The sequence below is a fragment of the Micromonas pusilla genome (assembly GCF_000151265.4).
Source record: "Micromonas pusilla CCMP1545 genomic scaffold MICPUCscaffold_1, whole genome shotgun sequence".
NCBI classification, from domain to species: Eukaryota; Viridiplantae; Chlorophyta; class Mamiellophyceae; order Mamiellales; family Mamiellaceae; genus Micromonas; species Micromonas pusilla.
Window position 1 is genome coordinate 533,766 of NW_003315882.1, and position 15,567 is coordinate 549,332.

At 65.6% G+C, this 15,567-nt stretch overlaps 8 protein-coding genes across 8 annotated transcripts; 4 read left to right on the forward strand and 4 right to left on the reverse strand.

Annotated features, from left to right (window-relative positions):
• Window positions 1–58: 58 nt before the first annotated feature.
• Window positions 59–1,171, reverse strand: MICPUCDRAFT_50042 (uncharacterized protein; the record flags this gene model as incomplete). Its single annotated transcript, XM_003055382.1, has 1 exon — window positions 59–1,171. The coding sequence occupies one exon, from the start codon at window positions 1,169–1,171 to the stop codon at window positions 59–61; it is 1,113 nt and encodes a 370-aa protein (XP_003055428.1).
• Window positions 1,172–1,283: 112 nt separating this feature from the next.
• On the reverse strand, window positions 1,284–2,915 carry CYP59 (cyclophilin 59, nuclear; the record flags this gene model as incomplete). The annotated part of the gene is made up of 1 exon (XM_003055383.1): window positions 1,284–2,915. The coding sequence occupies one exon, from the start codon at window positions 2,913–2,915 to the stop codon at window positions 1,284–1,286; it is 1,632 nt and encodes a 543-aa protein (XP_003055429.1).
• Window positions 2,916–3,187: 272 nt separating this feature from the next.
• On the forward strand, window positions 3,188–4,009 carry MICPUCDRAFT_50044 (uncharacterized protein; the record flags this gene model as incomplete). Its single annotated transcript, XM_003054841.1, has 1 exon — window positions 3,188–4,009. Exon 1 carries the CDS (start codon window positions 3,383–3,385, stop codon window positions 4,007–4,009), a length of 627 nt encoding a protein of 208 aa, XP_003054887.1. The 5' UTR covers window positions 3,188–3,382.
• A 336-nt stretch (window positions 4,010–4,345) lies between these two features.
• On the forward strand, window positions 4,346–5,116 carry RNHB (ribonuclease HII; the record flags this gene model as incomplete). Its single annotated transcript, XM_003054842.1, has 1 exon — window positions 4,346–5,116. One exon carries the CDS (start codon window positions 4,346–4,348, stop codon window positions 5,114–5,116), a length of 771 nt encoding a protein of 256 aa, XP_003054888.1.
• A 506-nt stretch (window positions 5,117–5,622) lies between these two features.
• Window positions 5,623–8,066, forward strand: MICPUCDRAFT_50046 (uncharacterized protein; the record flags this gene model as incomplete). The annotated part of the gene is made up of 2 exons (XM_003054843.1): window positions 5,623–8,006; window positions 8,039–8,066. 2 exons carry the CDS (start codon window positions 5,623–5,625, stop codon window positions 8,064–8,066), a joined length of 2,412 nt encoding a protein of 803 aa, XP_003054889.1.
• Window positions 8,067–8,139: 73 nt separating this feature from the next.
• MICPUCDRAFT_50047 (uncharacterized protein) lies at window positions 8,140–11,811 on the reverse strand (the record flags this gene model as incomplete). Its single annotated transcript, XM_003055384.1, has 1 exon — window positions 8,140–11,811. The coding sequence occupies one exon, from the start codon at window positions 11,809–11,811 to the stop codon at window positions 8,173–8,175; it is 3,639 nt and encodes a 1,212-aa protein (XP_003055430.1). The 3' UTR covers window positions 8,140–8,172.
• A 374-nt stretch (window positions 11,812–12,185) lies between these two features.
• MICPUCDRAFT_46179 (bromodomain-containing protein) lies at window positions 12,186–14,286 on the forward strand (the record flags this gene model as incomplete). Its single annotated transcript, XM_003054844.1, has 1 exon — window positions 12,186–14,286. One exon carries the CDS (start codon window positions 12,186–12,188, stop codon window positions 14,187–14,189), a length of 2,004 nt encoding a protein of 667 aa, XP_003054890.1. The 3' UTR covers window positions 14,190–14,286.
• A 46-nt stretch (window positions 14,287–14,332) lies between these two features.
• Window positions 14,333–14,826, reverse strand: MICPUCDRAFT_50049 (uncharacterized protein; the record flags this gene model as incomplete). Its single annotated transcript, XM_003055385.1, has 2 exons — window positions 14,333–14,540; window positions 14,654–14,826. 2 exons carry the CDS (start codon window positions 14,824–14,826, stop codon window positions 14,333–14,335), a joined length of 381 nt encoding a protein of 126 aa, XP_003055431.1.
• Window positions 14,827–15,567: the final 741 nt, after the last annotated feature.

A 15,567-nucleotide genomic window follows, 5' to 3' on the forward strand; every position in this document is an offset into this window, starting at 1 on the left:
GCTTCGCTCCTACGTGCGTCACGTTCGTTCGTTTCAGCCATGATTTTAATCGCAGCGATCATGAGCAATAATGTTCCTCCCAGCAATCATTGCAATACAGATTTTCGCACTCGGTGCAGATCCTTTCGGTCTCCCCGAGCTTCTCCGTGCACGAGTCGCAATACTCCGCGCCGCACCCGACGCAAGGAACGTGGTGGAATTTTCCGTCGCCGCGTTTCGTTCCGGCTACCACCTTGCAATCGCGACACCAGTAACCTTCACATGCTTCGCACTGTAAGAAATGTCCGTGCTCACTATCAAGGCAGTCATGGCATGTAGCCTTGCCGCAGCCACGTGGGTTCGATCCGGTGCACCAGAGTCCTTCCCAACAGCCTTCGCAGAAGTTTTCTTCGCACACCATACATGTCGTAAGTGCATCGGTGCACAAGTCGCATCTCATCGCATCGCACCCAATGCAGTACAAGTCCCTCTCGACCGCGCAGTTCAAGCACGCCGCTTTATCACACTGGACGCAATATACCAGATCATCTTCGTATTCTTCCGGATCGTGGTATGAACACGCGTAGTCGTTGCAATACGCGCAGACAGTCTCGCCGCCTTCGACCCGCTGGCACGACGTGCAAAACACTCTCGTCCTCGGACAGCAGACGCACGCGCGGCCGCCCTCGTCGTCGACGACCTTGTCGCACTCGACACACGGCCAGAGATCGAAAGGCCCCGCGAGGAAAGGTCGCGCGCTGCGGCGCCGATGACGAACGTACACGTCGAGACCCGCGAGGTGCTTCTTCGTGACTCCCTGGCACCCGGCGAGGCGCACGCGGTCGAGCAGCAGCGCCTTGGGGACGGTCAAGACGGTCACTCTCTTCCCCGCGATGGACCGCGGTCGTGAGATCCCGGTGATGCGCCGCATGAACGCCAGCGCTCTCTTCCCGCTCGCCCGCGGGCACGCGGCGAAGTCGAGCGACGTCGGGAGGCTCTCCGCGCGCTTCCCCGCCTCGCGAAAAACGCGGCTCGCGCAGAGCAACGACGCGCGGTCTCTCACGCTGTCGAGGTGGCGCATGACGAGGCACGCGACGTCGACGCAGAGGTCGGGCGCGAACGTGGGGTCGAGGGGGGGAGGAGGAGGAGGAGGATCGTTCGCGCGCGCGCGTCGGCTTTGGCGGTTTCCCATCGCGTCCGAGCGCGGGGAAGTGAGGGCGCCGTCGTTCCTCGGGGGCGTTCAAAAAGAAGACTCTCACACAGCAGTGGCGGCGCGAGGTTCTGGGTCGTTTCAAACTTCTAGACTAGTAGTCGTAGTCGTCCTTCTTCGACTCCTTCCCCGGCCGGTGGGGATACTCTAACCCGCCGGGTCGCTTCTCGCGCACTTCGAGCCCGCCGCCTTTCGGTCGGTCCCGGTCCCGGTCTCGATCCCTATCCCTATCCCTCTCCCTGTCGCGGTCGCGGTCGCGGTCGCGGTCGCGGTCGCGGTCGCGGTCTCTGTCCTTGCGGTCTCTCCGTTCGCGGCTGCCGCTCCGGTCTCTTCGACGCTTCCCCTCGTCCCGATCCCTGCTTCGATCGCGCCTCCGCCGGTCGTCCTTTCGATCGCGGCTGCGGCTGCGATCGCGCTTCCTATCGCGATCGCGGTCGCGATCGCGGTCGCGGTCCTTGCCGTCCCCGCGTCCGTCGCGGCGGTCGCCGCCGCCGTCTCTCCTCGGCTCCCCCCCTTCTCTCTCGCCGCCTCTGTCGCCTCTGTCGCCTCTGTCGCCTCCCCCCCCGCCTCGGTACCCGCCCGTGACGCCGCCGATGTGCCCCATCGCGGACCCTTTAATCTCGTACGTGCTCCGCCCGTCCCCGGCTCGGAACTCGCGGTTCACGCGCGCGCCGGCGCCGCGTCCGGCGCCGCCCTCCGCGGCTTCGTCCGCGTCCTGGGCGGTGCCGCCTTTCTTTCCGAACCGCTTGTAGTTTCGCCACAGGCCGTGCATGGACTGCGAGAAGTCCACGTGTACGCGTCGGTCGTCGATGAGGACGTTGTCCATCTTGAAGTACGCCGCCTCGGCTTCTTCTTTCGTCTCGAACGTCACGAACGCAAAGTTCAGCGAGTCCCCGGTTTTGTAGTCCCGCACGACGTCGCAGCCGACAACTTTCCCGAACCGCGAGAATATGATCTCCAAGTCCTCGTCCGTCGTCACCGGGTTCAGACGGCACACGAACAGCGACTCCTCCGGCGGCTTCGCGTCCGCGTCCGGAAGGTCGCCGATCATCTCCAACACCACCGCCCGGCTCTTCGCCTCCTGGGCGCGTTTTTCCTTTTCCACCTCCGTCGGGTCCCTGTCCGGGTCCGACGGCTTCCAGTCGTCCTCCAGACGCGCGTCGTTCGGGTCCTTCACGAACTCCGGCGACGCGTCCGGGACGAGCGCGGCGAATCCGGGCGGGTCGTCGAACGGGTCGTCGAGGACGATCGCGTGTTTGATTCGCACGTTTTGGTACGGCCGCCCGTCCTCGTCGCAGTACGCCTCGTTGATGGCGTCGACGACGTCTAAGCCCTCGGACACTTGCCCGAACAGCGTGTTCTTCTCGTCCAGCGCGTCGCAGTCCTCGCGGCAGGTTATGAGAAACTGCGACGCGTTCAGGTCCGGCCCCGCGGACGCCATGGAGACGCAACCTTTCGCCTTGTGTTTCAGCGTCGGCCTGATCTCGTCCGGGAAGAACCGCGCCTGGTCGCCGTACAGGTGCTTGTACACGCTGTCGCCGCCCTGGCCCGTGCCGGTCGGATCCCCGGTCTGAAGCACGAAGTCCTTCGTGACTCTGTGGAACAGGACGTTGTTGTAGTACTTCATCTTGCAGAGCTTGAGGAAATTCTTCGTCGCGTTCGGGCACTCGTCCGTGTACAGGTCGACGACGATGTCGCCCTTGCTCGTCTCGAGGAGGACCGCCATCTCGCCGCGCGGGGGGAGGGGGCGCGGGGGGGGGGGGCTCCTCGCGGTGGACTCGACGCGCGAGAGACGCTCGGCCGACGCGGCGTGCGATGCGGACCGCGCGGTGGAGTTATGACGACGCGGCAGGCGGTACCATCGGGTCGATTCCTGTCGGCGCGGCGGCCGGTCATCAAACGAAGAGTCTTCGAACAGTCTCTCGCTGTTAGGTCGACGTCGCGTCGCCTCGCGCGCGCGATCGCGCCACACGACGCGGCGCGCACCGCCCGTCAACTCGCACGTCCCTCGCGCGACTCGCGTTCGAGCGCGTCCTCGACCTCGCGAACGAAAACCCGCGGCGTTCCCCCGTCGACCCTCAGATCGCGACCGTCGATCGATCGGATCAGCCCGCGCGCGCGAGCCGTCACTCTTCTAACTCGATTCCGATCGCGTCGTCCGAGGGATCGTCGCGCGAGGAAGCGATGACGACGATGGAGCTCCCGAAAGAGGAGATGGAACGGATGATGTTCTTCGAGGAAGCGCGGATCAGAGCGGAGGGCGACCACGCGAAGGACCCGACGAACGCGCAGACGCTGACGCGATGGGGCGGCGCGCTCCTCGAGCTCGCGCACTTCAAACAAGGCCCGGAGGCGGTCGACATGATCGAGCTCGCCGTCAGCAAGTTCCAAGCCGCGCTCCTGATCAACCCGAAGAAGCACGACGCGCTGTGGTGCCTCGGGAACGCGCTCACGTCCCAGGGGTTCTTGTTCCAAGAGGCCGACCGCGCGGGGGAGTACTTCGACCAGGCGAAGAGCTGCTTCCAGCGCGCGCTCGACGAGGAGCCGACGAACGACATCTACAAAAAGGCGCTCGAGATGACCGACAAAGCCCCGGGGTTACACGCGGAGCTTCAGCGGCAGCTCGCGGAGCAGCAGGCGCAGCAGGACGCCGCGCGGGGTGTGAGGGGCGGTGGTGGTGGTGGCGGCGGCGGCGGCGGCGGCGGCGACGGGAGCAAGGGCGACGACTTTTGGTACGACGTCGGGGGGTGGACCATCTTCGCGGGAATCGCGCTCGGGTGGGTCGTCCTGTTGTCGCGGAACGCCCCCGCCGCCGCGTGACGGGCGGGCGCGACGAGGAGGAGGAGGAAGTGAAGCGAGTTCGTTTTGTTTTGTGAGAAGACGCGCGAGCGCGAAACGCGCGGTGTTCGAAGTCGAAGACGTCTCTCTCTCTCGCTTCTCTCGCTTCCCGCGGCCGCGCCGCCGCTGCCGCCGTCAGCAGGCGCAGCGCCGTTCGCGTTCTGTTCAAAAAATAAAAAAGATGTTGTTGGATCTTCTCAGACACGCATGCTCGCGCGAGCGCTCGGTGCGAGTTCCGTCCTCGCCCGCCTCGCTTCCACCCCCGCGCGCTCCGTCCACGCGTCCAACATGATGAAGTTCGTGAAGAAAGGCGTCGTCATGGCGGACGCGCCGTTCGAACCGCCGCCGAAGCAGTCGCCCTCGTCTCGATCGTCCACGAGGAAGCGCACGACGAAAGCGGAGAAGGACGCGGAGCTCGCGAAGAAGGCGGCGAAGAAGCCGAAGAAGAACGGCCCATCGCGCGCGCACGAGCAGATGTACTGGGACCAGGGCAAGAAGATCGTCTGCGGCGTGGACGAGGCCGGGCGAGGCCCGCTCGCGGGCCCGGTCGTCGCCGCCGCGTGCGTCTTCCCCGAAGATTTGGTCATCGACGCGATCAACGATTCGAAGCAGATGACCGAAGAGGACCGCGAGGAGGTGTACGAGCAGCTCATGGAGAACCCGGAGGTGCTAAAGTCCGTGTGCGTCATCGACCACAAAGAGATCGACGACATCAACATCCTGGAGGCGACGATGAAGGCGATGCGGAAGTCCGTGGAGGGCCTCCCGACAAAGGCGGACTGGGTCCTCGTCGACGGGAACCGCGTCCCGGAGCCGCTGAAAGGGCGAGCGGAGGCGATCGTTAAGGGCGACGCCAAGTCCGTCTGCATCGCCGCGGCGTCCGTCCTCGCGAAGGTGACGAGGGACCGGATGATGGTGGAGATCGCGAAGGAGCACCCGGAGTACGGGTTCGCGGAGCACAAGGGGTACGGCGTCAAGTCGCACATGGCGGCGATACACGAGCACGGGCCGTGCCCGTATCACCGGATGACGTTCGCGCCGATGAAGTACATGCCGGGGGGGAGCGCGTACGACGGGGACGGGAAGTAGACGAGAGAGTTGACGCGGGGGGGGGGGGGGGGGGGAGATAGGGAGCGACGGAGACGACAGCTGTTTAACTTCATTTGAGTGAAAGTTGGTGATGGCCAGGCTGGCGCATCGATACGTCCGGAATCGCCCTGCTCGCGTCCACTCCCGAGCGCGCGAGCGTCGCGCGCGAGTCACGGCGGCGACCGAGCGGCGAACGGTCGCGATGCCGCTCAAGCTCACGATGAAGCGCGGGCGGGAGGAGGACCCCGCCGTGAAAGGCGCGCGCCGCCCCGCTCCCGCTTCCGACGCGTCTCTCGCGAATCTCTCGCGTCTCTCGTCGTCGACGGCGAGATCTGACCCTTTCCCCTTCCCGTCACCGCGTCGCAGAGGAACCCGCGAGCTCGGACGACGACGACGACGACGACGACGCCGCCGACGAGCTCGCCGCCCCGAGAGGCTCCTCTCGCGCGAAGAAGAAGCCGAAGAAGGGAGACGCCGCGGAGCACGAGGGCGGGCTCAAAATCACGATGTCCGCGAAATCGAACGCGACCAAGCCGCCTAAACCGAGCCTGTCGCTGTCGCTGAAGCGCGCCGCGGCGGCGGCAAACGTGGAAGACGAGGACGACGTCCTGGACAGCGACGGCGACGGCGACGACGACGAGATCGACCCGGTGTGGGCGGGCGGAGACGGATTCGGAGACCACGACTTCTCCGATCTCGTCTTGAAGCCCGACCACGCGAACCGCCCGCTGTGGATCTGCGGCGACGGGCGCATCTTCCTCGAGTCGTTCTCGCCCGTGTACAAGGCGGCGTACGACTTCCTCATATCCGTCGCGGAGCCGGTGTGCAGACCGGCGAACATGCACGAGTACCTGCTCACGCCGCACTCGCTGTACGCCGCGGTGAGCGTCGGATTGGAGACGGCGACCATCTTGAGCGTGCTCGGTCGGCTCTCGAAGACGCAGCTCTCGAACGAAATTCACTCGTTCGTGGAGGCGTGCACGGCCAACTACGGCAAGGTGAAGCTCGTGCTGCAGCGGAATCGGTTCTTCCTCGAGTCCCCCGACCCGGGCGTGCTGCGGACGTTGCTGAGGGACGAGACGATTCGAAAGGCGCGCGTGCCGCCGCCGCCGGGGACGGAGACGGGGACCAGACGCGAGGGCGAGGCGTTCACGGTGTCGCGCGCGCTGAGGGATAAGGCGGCCGCGGCGGTGACGCAGGCCGCGGTCGACGGCGACGACGGCAAAAGTAAAAGCATCGTCCCCGCGGGTCCCGGCGAGGAGGAAGGCGGCGAGGGACGCGACAAGCCGAGCACGTTTGACGAGACGTCGGTGCCGGAGTACGATCCGCTGCGGGAGATCTCGTCGTTCGAGATTTACGCGGAGCAGGTGGAGCACGTGAAGCAGCGGTGCCTCCCCGGGCAGCTCGGGTACCCGACGCTGGAGGAGTACGACTTCAGGAACGACACGAGGAACCCGGACCTGGACATCGCGTTGAAGCCGATGACGCGGATTCGGCCGTACCAAGAGAAGAGCCTCTCGAAGATGTTCGGCAACGGCCGCGCGAGGAGCGGGATCATCGTCCTTCCGTGCGGCGCCGGGAAGTCCCTCACCGGGATCGCCGCCGCGTCGAGGGTGCGGAAGTCGTGCCTGTGTCTGTGCACGTCTTCCGTGAGCGTCGACCAGTGGGCGGCGCAGTTCAAGCTGTGGACGAACCTCACCGACCGCGAGATCGTTCGGTTCACGTCTCAGACGAAGGAAGAGTTCCCGCCCGTGGACCAAGCGTGCGTGTGCGTGACGACGTATAACATGGTATCCGCGGGGGGCAAACGCAGCGAAGAGAGCAGGCGGGTGTTGGAACAGATGCGAGGGAGGGAGTGGGGTATAATGCTCCTGGACGAGGTGCACGTCGTCCCGGCGGCGATGTTCCGCAAGGTGATCGGCATCACGAAAGCGCACTGCAAGCTCGGGCTCACCGCGACGCTCGTGCGCGAGGACGAGAAGGTGGAACACCTGAACTTTCTCATCGGTCCGAAGTTGTACGAGGCGAACTGGTTAGACCTGCAGAGGGACGGGCACATCGCGAACGTGCAGTGCGTCGAGGTGTGGTGCCCGATGACGGCGGAGTTTTTCACAAAGTACCTCGAGCCCGAGTGCAAGCCGAAGAAACAGGCGCTGTACTGCATGAACCCGAACAAGTTCATGGCGTGCCAGTACCTCATGCAGTTCCACGAGCAGCAGAGGAAGGATAAGATCATCGTCTTCAGCGATAACATCTTCGCGCTGAGGGAGTACGCGACGGCGCTGCGACGGCCGTTGATTTACGGAGAGACGAGCCACGCGGAGCGCACGAGGGTGCTTCACGCGTTTAAGTTTAGCAACGAGATCAACACGATCTTCCTCTCCAAAGTCGGGGATAACTCGATCGACATCCCAGAGGCGAACGTGATCATTCAGATATCTTCGCACGCGGGGTCGCGACGGCAAGAAGCGCAGCGATTAGGGAGAATTTTACGGCCGAAAGCCGCGGCGCTGGCGGCGATGGCGGCGGGGAAGGAGGTCAAAGTCGGCGCCGGAGAGCACAACGCGTTCTTTTACAGCCTCGTCTCCAAAGACACGGACGAGATGTACTACAGCCAGAAGCGCCAGCAGTTCCTCATTCAGCAAGGATACGCGTTCAAGGTTGTCACAGATCTCATAGGCGACGGCGACAGACCGCAGCTTCACTACAGCACGCGAGAGAAACAGATCGAGCTCCTCGAGCGCGTGCTGCGGTTGGGCGAGGCGGAGGCGGGCGAGGAGCTTCTCCCCGCGGACGAGGACGACATCCGCCGCGGTGGGAAAGCGGCCGCGGCGAGGCGGACGCAAGGGTCTATGCTCGCGCTGTCTGGCGCGAAGGGCGCGTATTTGGAGTACAGCACCGGCGCGAAGGGCGTCGGGAAAGGCTTCGGGAGCGGCGGCGTCTCGAATAAGCCGGTCCGTCCGAAGAATAAAATTTTTCGCGAGCGAGACGCGATGCGGCGCGGGAAGTGAGCGAACGGAGAACGAGTCGCCGTTTCAAAATACATCTATCTAGTTCTACCGCGCGTCGTCCTCTTCATCCGTCTTCGCCTTGAACGACCGCGCGTGGTGCTTCGCGAACCCCGCGGACTTGAGCTTCATTTCCTCGACCTCGTACGAATCCCCGAGCAGCCGCGCGGCGCGTTGCTTCGCGTTTTCTTTTTGCGCCCGCCGCTGCTTCTCCGCCCACTCCTCGACGTCTTGCTCGTCCTCGAGCCCGGCCACGATTCCGGATAACACGCCGGCGTCGCGTAAGCGTCGGAAAAAAATCAGCTTCGCCTCCGCTTGCGACACCTTGGACTTCTTCGTGCTGATCTGAAGGAAGGCTTTGAGGAGGAAGTGGTAGCGCGCGTCCATGGTGACTTCGATGCGCGGAGGGCGTCCTTGCCACAGCGCTTCGTCCTTCTCGTCCCACGTGAACTTCTTGATGTTCGTGTTCTTGTCCGAGTCCCCGTCCTCCACCTCCGGGCTCATCTCGAGCATGAACGCCTCGAACGCGTCCCAGTCGACTTTCTGGTTGATCTTGTACCGGATGCTCATGACCCCGCGCGCGACTTCCGCGAGATTTTTAATGAGCGACTGGATGAAAATGCCGATCACCGCCCACCAGAACAAGTTCACGAGGAGAAGAAGACCGGGGGTTTCGTACACCACCTTGAACGCGTCCACGGACCAGTCGACGTCAGACGCGATCCCGAGGTACAAGCCGTGCAGGCGGTCGATGCAGTCGAACGCGAGGGACCCGGCGAGGACGACCTGCATGATCTCGAGCGATTTGCTCGCGCGCTCGTTGGCGCGAAACACATCCTCCAAGTTCTTCGTGTTGTTCTGCACCGCCTCTTGGACTTTCAGCTCCTTCCCTTCCGTGACGACGTCCGCCATCGATCGCAGCGACGCCACCTCGCCTCTCGCGCCTTCGATGTTCTTGTACATGTCGTTCACGCGACGGACCATCCGTTTCTGCGTGGACTCGATGTGTAAGATTTTCTCGAGGCGTTTGGACGCTTTATCGTCGCACGGTTCCGGGATCTCCACCTCCTCCAGCGACTCCGCGAGATAACTCTGGACTTCGGAGAGTAAGATGATGTCCCCGGACGCTTCGGAGATTAAGTTACGAATCGTCGTGACCGAGTTCGGGTCCGCCTCGAAGTGCTCGATGAGCTCGCGGATGTACTTGAGCGTGTCCGCGAGAATGAACGTCCGCTGAAACAGCGACCGCATGAACATGTTCCTCGTCATGAGCGACAAGTACGCGACAATCTGCGGCTCGAACCGTTCGACATCCTTGCTGCACAGGATCATCCCGTTCTTTCCTAGGATGAACACCTCGTCGTCCGGGCTGAGCTGAAAGCTCGCCTGCGTGTCTCCGATGACTTGCTTGATCTCGTTCTCGTTCTCTCCGCGGTCGAGAAACTCCTCCGCCGTGGGCATGCGCTCCTCGCCCCGACTCTGAATCCGCGAGCACAAGATCACGTTGTACTTCTCGCGTCGCTCCGCGTCGCCCAAGTACGTCAAATCGAGCATCACGCGCTGGTGCGGCGAGATCAAGTTATCGATGATCTTCGACGAGTCCACGTGGACGTCCACGAGGAGCCGCGAGAGGTTGTCCAACGAGATCTTTTCCCTCCCTCCCGAGGTCTCCACGGCTTCGCACTCCATGCCGTATATTAAGTGGCCTTCGCAGTGGATGTGCACACCGAACATCTCAACCTGGACGATGCCCTCGTCCTCGGGGAAGTGCACCTCCGCTTCGAAGTTCACGAACGCGGTCTCGTCGAAGTCTAGGATGTCCACCTCGGTCAGACCTTCGCTCTCGCCGATGAACTCCGAGCTGTCCGGGTTGAGATCGACGACGCTCGTGAAGAAGCCGCCCTGGACGCGTTCGCTGCTGCCGAGCTTATCGTTGAGCGCGACCATCTGGTTCGCGCCCATGGGGATCCACTCGCCGATCAAAATCCTCACGTCGTCGATCGTGATGTTTTCGTCCAGCTCGTCTTTGATGTTATTCACCGCGCCCTTGAGATCGTCCACGCGGCCGTCGTTCCGTTTGTTCTCCCGACCCCACCGCCGCAACGACGCGGGGAGGTACGGCGACGAGACGTACGACACGTCCTCGATGTCCGTGATGGTGCTCGCGCGCGAGTACCCGTTTTTGTTCACCAGCATGAACGCGCCCTCTTCCGCGTCCCAGGTTACCTTCAGCAGGTTTTCCTCGCACGGGCTCGCCCCGGGCGGGTACGCGACCTTGTGCACCTGCTCGCGCATCTCGTCCGTGAGTTTCTTCTCCAAAAACTCCTCCCCCAAGGACGTTATCCTCAACGCGACCGTGCTCTGGTACTTTTTCGACGAGAGCTTCAGGCCGTACAAAAACCCCGCCTCTCGAAGCGTGTCCAAGTGGTCGCGGCCTTCCTGAGAGACGTTCATGTACACGCGCGACCCGGCGACGATGTCCGGCGCGGGCGCGTAATCGAAATCCAACACTTCGGCGATCACGGCTTCGTACACGAGCACGAGCAACGGAACTTTGCGCAGCCACACGTTTTTGTTCATGCCCTCGTCGTCCGCGTCCGGGTCGTCCTCCTCCGCGCGTTTCGAGTTGTACAGCGAGACGAGATATAAGAGCCGCGTGTGTTCGTCCGAGAGGTCTTCGTCGTCGGAGTCGGAGTCGGAGCTGTCGAAGTCGGAGCTGTCGACGTACTCGTCCTCTTCCTCTTCGTCGAAATACCCTCCGCCGCTCTTCGCTTTCGAAGACCTCGACATGCTACTCCTCGAACGGTCCACGCGGTTGAAGTCGAAGAAACCCACGGAGTCGTCCGATGACGCGACGCTCGCGCTGCTGACGTTGCTCGAGCGGCTCGCGCGCGACGCGCGCGACATCCGAGCCTCGGATCTTCGCGCCTCGCGTCGCGCTTCGCGCTTCTCTTCTTTCCTCACCGCCAACCGCTGTAACATCGCCGTCTCCATCAAGATCTCGGACTTGCTCTTCCCCTCGTTCTCCATCGTGGACGCCCTGGAGAGGATCTTGCTCGCGCTCGCGGACTGCCTCGCCATCGCCTTGCTGTGTCTCGCGAGCTCTCTGTCCGCTCTGTCTCTGTCGCGCGCGGTGGAATCTCGCAACGCGGTGGAATCTCGCAACCGGTCGCTGCCGCCGCTCGGCGCGGCGGCGACGGAGTTTCGCAACGACCCGCCGCTCGATCCCGCTGAGAGCGTCGCGACCGCGCCTCGCCGATCCCGCGCGGACACCGGCACGGGCGTCGTCGTCGAATCGCCGCCGCCGAGCGACGAGCGCGCGAGCGTCGATTCCGGTCCGCCGGCGTCGTCTCCTCGCGTCGCCGGCCCGGGGCGCGGCGGCGGCGGCGGCGCGCTCGCGAGCGGCGCGTCCTCGCGCCTTCTCAGCGTCGTCGGGCGCGGGGACGCGACCGGACGCGGCGCGGACGACGTGCTCGTCGCGTTCGCGTCGAGATCGTTCGCATCGCGCGACGTCGCGCGCCCGTCGCGATGCTCCCCCGTCACCGCGCCCGGGACCTCCGGCGTCGGCGGCACCGCGTAGACGTCCTGCCGCGCCGCGCGACGCGGGCGGCGAGGCGGCGGGCGCTCGTTGTCGCGCTCTTCTTCCACGCGCCCGCCGACGAGGTCGTACGAGTAAGGATGCGCCATCGCGGACGCGTGGACCTTTCGCGATCCGCGCGGTCGTGGTCGTCGTCAGAATCGCGAGGAGTCGTCGCGCGGATCGGCCGCGGACTCGCGCGTCGCTCGCGCCGCGCGACGATCCGCCGAGCCGCGAGACCGCGTCCGCGTCGCCGACGCGCGCGAGCGAGGTCCTCGCGCGCGCGGACGGGCGCCCTCTCGCGCGCTGCGCGGCCGCGTAGTAGCGCGCGAGGACAGAGGGCACCCCTCGTCGTTTCGACGCGGCCGCCCTCCGCATCCGGTTGCGCTTGCGGTCGTCGCGCGCGCGCGCTTCGCTTCGGACGACGAAAATTAAACCCTCGCCGCGCCGTCGCCCTCGCCAGATCGCGCAGCGCCCCGCCGGCATGGGGGGGCTGAAGCTCACGTTCAAGCTCGGGCCGAAGAAGCCGCCCGCGGATGGCGACGGCGACAAACCGCCCCCCTCCGGCGGCGGCGGCGGCGGCGACCTCGCCGCGCTCAAGGCGAAGCTCGAGCGCGAGCAAGCGCAGCTGAGGAGCGCGCTCGAGAAGGAGGCCAAGGCGAAGGCGGCGAAGGGCGCGGTCGCCGCGGCCGCGAAAGCGGTCGCGTCCGACGCCCCCGCGCCCGTGATCCGCGGCGTCCCGAAAGCGCTCGTCATGAAGGGCGTCCCGAAAGCGCTCGGCGGCGGCGGCGGGTCCGCGAACGCGGCGACGAAGGAAAAGATCCACGCCGTCGCGGACGGGAAAGTCGGCAAGAAGAAGACGAAGAAGCCCGTCGTCGCGAACGCGGCGGTCGCGGGCGCGGCGGCGGGCGCGGGTTTAAAAGTCAAGATCGTGAAGCGATCCGGCGTCGGCGCGAGCGGGCTGAGCGGCGGCTCCGCGGCGGCCGCGGCCGCGGCCGCGCTCGCGTCGGACGCGGCGAAGGCGAATCGATCCGCCGCGCCGCCGCCGCCGCCGATAGGGGACGCGTCCGGGAAGAAACGATGGCGCGACGAGGACGACTGGGACGACGCGGAGCCGTCCACGAGCGCGCAGCAATCTCAGCAGCAGTCGCAGCAGCCGAGCGCGGCCGTTCCGGCGTTCAACGAGCCCGCCCCCAAGAGCGGCGCGATGTTAGACGTCGTGAAGAAGCTCCAGGCGAAGGACAAGCAGGGCGTCTTCGCGGAGCCCGTCACGGAGGCCATCGCGCCGGGGTACTTCGCGCTCATACCGACGCCCATGGACTTCAGGACCGTGAAAGAGAACGTGCGTCTCGGGAAGTACACCGCGTGGGATCTGTTCGTGACGGACGTGGAGCAGATTTACGCCAACGCGATGGCGTATAATCTCCCCGGGACGGTGTTCCACGTTCTCGCGGCGAAGACGTCGGAACAGTCGAAGAAAATCATCAACGCCGCGAGGAACGCGGCGCTGACGCCCAAGGAGAAGAGAGCGCGGATGGCGCACACGGCGTCGCTGGCGTCGCTGGGCGGCGCGGGAGGGAGCGTGATGACGCTGACGGAGAGCGACGCGCCGTCGGCGTCGAGAGGCGGGGGGACGACGTCGGCGGGAGGGACCGGCACGGGCGCCGGCGACGACGACGACGACGACGACGACGACGACGACGGCGACGGCGACGGCGACGACGAGGCCGGCGGGGGGATGATGGGCCGCGAGGGCGCCGACGGCGGGAGCCGGTGGAAGAAGAAGAAGCAGATCGTGTTCAAACGGCACACGTTCGCCGAGCGAAGTCTGCCGAGCGCGATCCCGAGCCTCTCGAGCCTCGGAGCCGCGGACCCGCCGCCGACGCCGCAGACGCTCGTGCACCCGACGCCGATGTACTTCCAGGCCCTGATGCTGCCGAGCGCGTACGCGGACGGTCTGAAGGCGTGGGGCGACGGCATGAAAGGCCGCGCGAGGAGAGTCGCGACGCGTCTTTCCGAGGCGATGCGGAAGATCATTCCGCCGCCGCCGCCGCCGAAACCGCCGACGCCGGAGCCCGCGACGCGACCCGAGCAGATCCCGATGGCGGGGATCGACGACGACGAGAGCGACGACGACGACGGCGGGGGCCAGACGATCGCGTCCATGGCCGCTGCCGCGCGGTCGCAGGTCGCGCGGCCGGCCGGGCCGTCCGCGGCGGTGGTCGCGCTCGCCAACGCGGCGGCGGCGGCGGCTAAACGCGCGGCGGCGGCGGCGAAGCAAGCCGCGTCCGTCGCCGCGGGGACGACGCCCGTCGGCGCGAGCGGGGACCCGTTGACGCACGTGAACCGCGCGTTCGGCGTCGCCGCCAGCGCGGGGCTCACGGGGACGATGCGCGCGGTGCACAGGAACTGGGAGAGGGAGATGCACAAGGCGCGCGGGCCGCCGCCGCCGCCGCTGCGCGACGCGTCCGCGGCGGGGCCGCCGTGACGCGGCGGCGGCGGCGGCGGCGGCGGCGGACGCGTCGCGGTTCGTTCGTAGGGTTGGTCGGTTTGGTTTGGTTTGGTTATAAAGAGAGCTAGATCGCACGCGCGCTCGCCCGCGCGCGATGACGCCGCGCGTCCGTCTCGTCATCACTCCGCAGACGGCGCGTCGTTCTCGTCGTTCTCTTTCGCCGACGACTCCTTCTTCGTCAACGGCACGGGCTTGCCGTCGACGCACACGCCGTCGTACAAGCGGACGACGACCTTCGCGTCGCACGTTTTCACGACGTCGCCCTCGAACGTGACCCTGCCGTGGCGGATCCACGCCTTCGCTTCCGATCGCTTGCAGTATCCGTGGCTGCGCGTCGCGCGTCGGGACGGGGACGGCGCGTCGTCAGTCGGGATGATTATTCGTTTTCGGAGTTGTTCGACGCGCGCGACGAGATTTGGCGGGGGGGGGGACCAACGCACCTCGCGAGCACCTTATCCGCGCGCTCGGGCTCCTCGACGATGGGCCCCGACTTCCTGTCCTTCGACTTGTCCGGGACGATGATCCACCCGCGCTCGACGCTCTTTGACTCCTTCCCGCCGACTAAGACCCACTCCGCTTGCGCTTTCGCCGCGGCTCTGTTCGAGAGAACCATGCGTTCGTTGGCAGCGAAAAGAGATGGGGAGCTTATTTATCCGACGAACGACGAGCGAGCGGTCGCGGTCGACGGCGCGCGCGGGGTCGGCGGCGGGAGGTTCGAGCGGTCGAGAGGATCGGATACGCGCGCGCGGGAACGCGCGACGAAGGTCGTGGAAGCGCGCGGCGAGCGACTGCGACGCGCGGTCGCCGCGCGGACGCCACGTCACGTCAGACTTTTACCCGTTGGCGCCAAAATTTGAAGTGCTCGCGCCAAATTTTCGTGGCTAGAAATAAACGTATCGTCACGCGCACGGACACAACCGCCGCGTCCCTTCGTGCGCGCCCGCGCACGTGCTCCCTTTCTCCGTGACTAAACACTGCCCAAACGTCTCCAAACGCTCGTCCACCCCGTAGTTCGGGACGTCCTCGCCATGCTCCATCGAGCACCCGTTTTCGCAGTCGAAACGCTTCGCCAACGCCTCGCACGTGTTCACGTACGGAAAATCATCCGCCGAACACTTCCTACCGGCGGCGCGGCACGCGACGTCGCAGCTCTGCGCTCGCATCGCGACGACCGGGGTGAGCGTATCGCTCGGCCAGACGCGCAGGGAGAGCGGGAGGTACGGACAGTGTCGCGCGTCCGCGAGAATCACGGAGAGGTTTTTAACGTCGAGAAACCCCGCGCGCTCGTGGTGCGCGCGCGGGAACGGCCAAGCGTCCACCTCCTCCGCGAGGCGCTCGTACTCTTCTTCCTTAT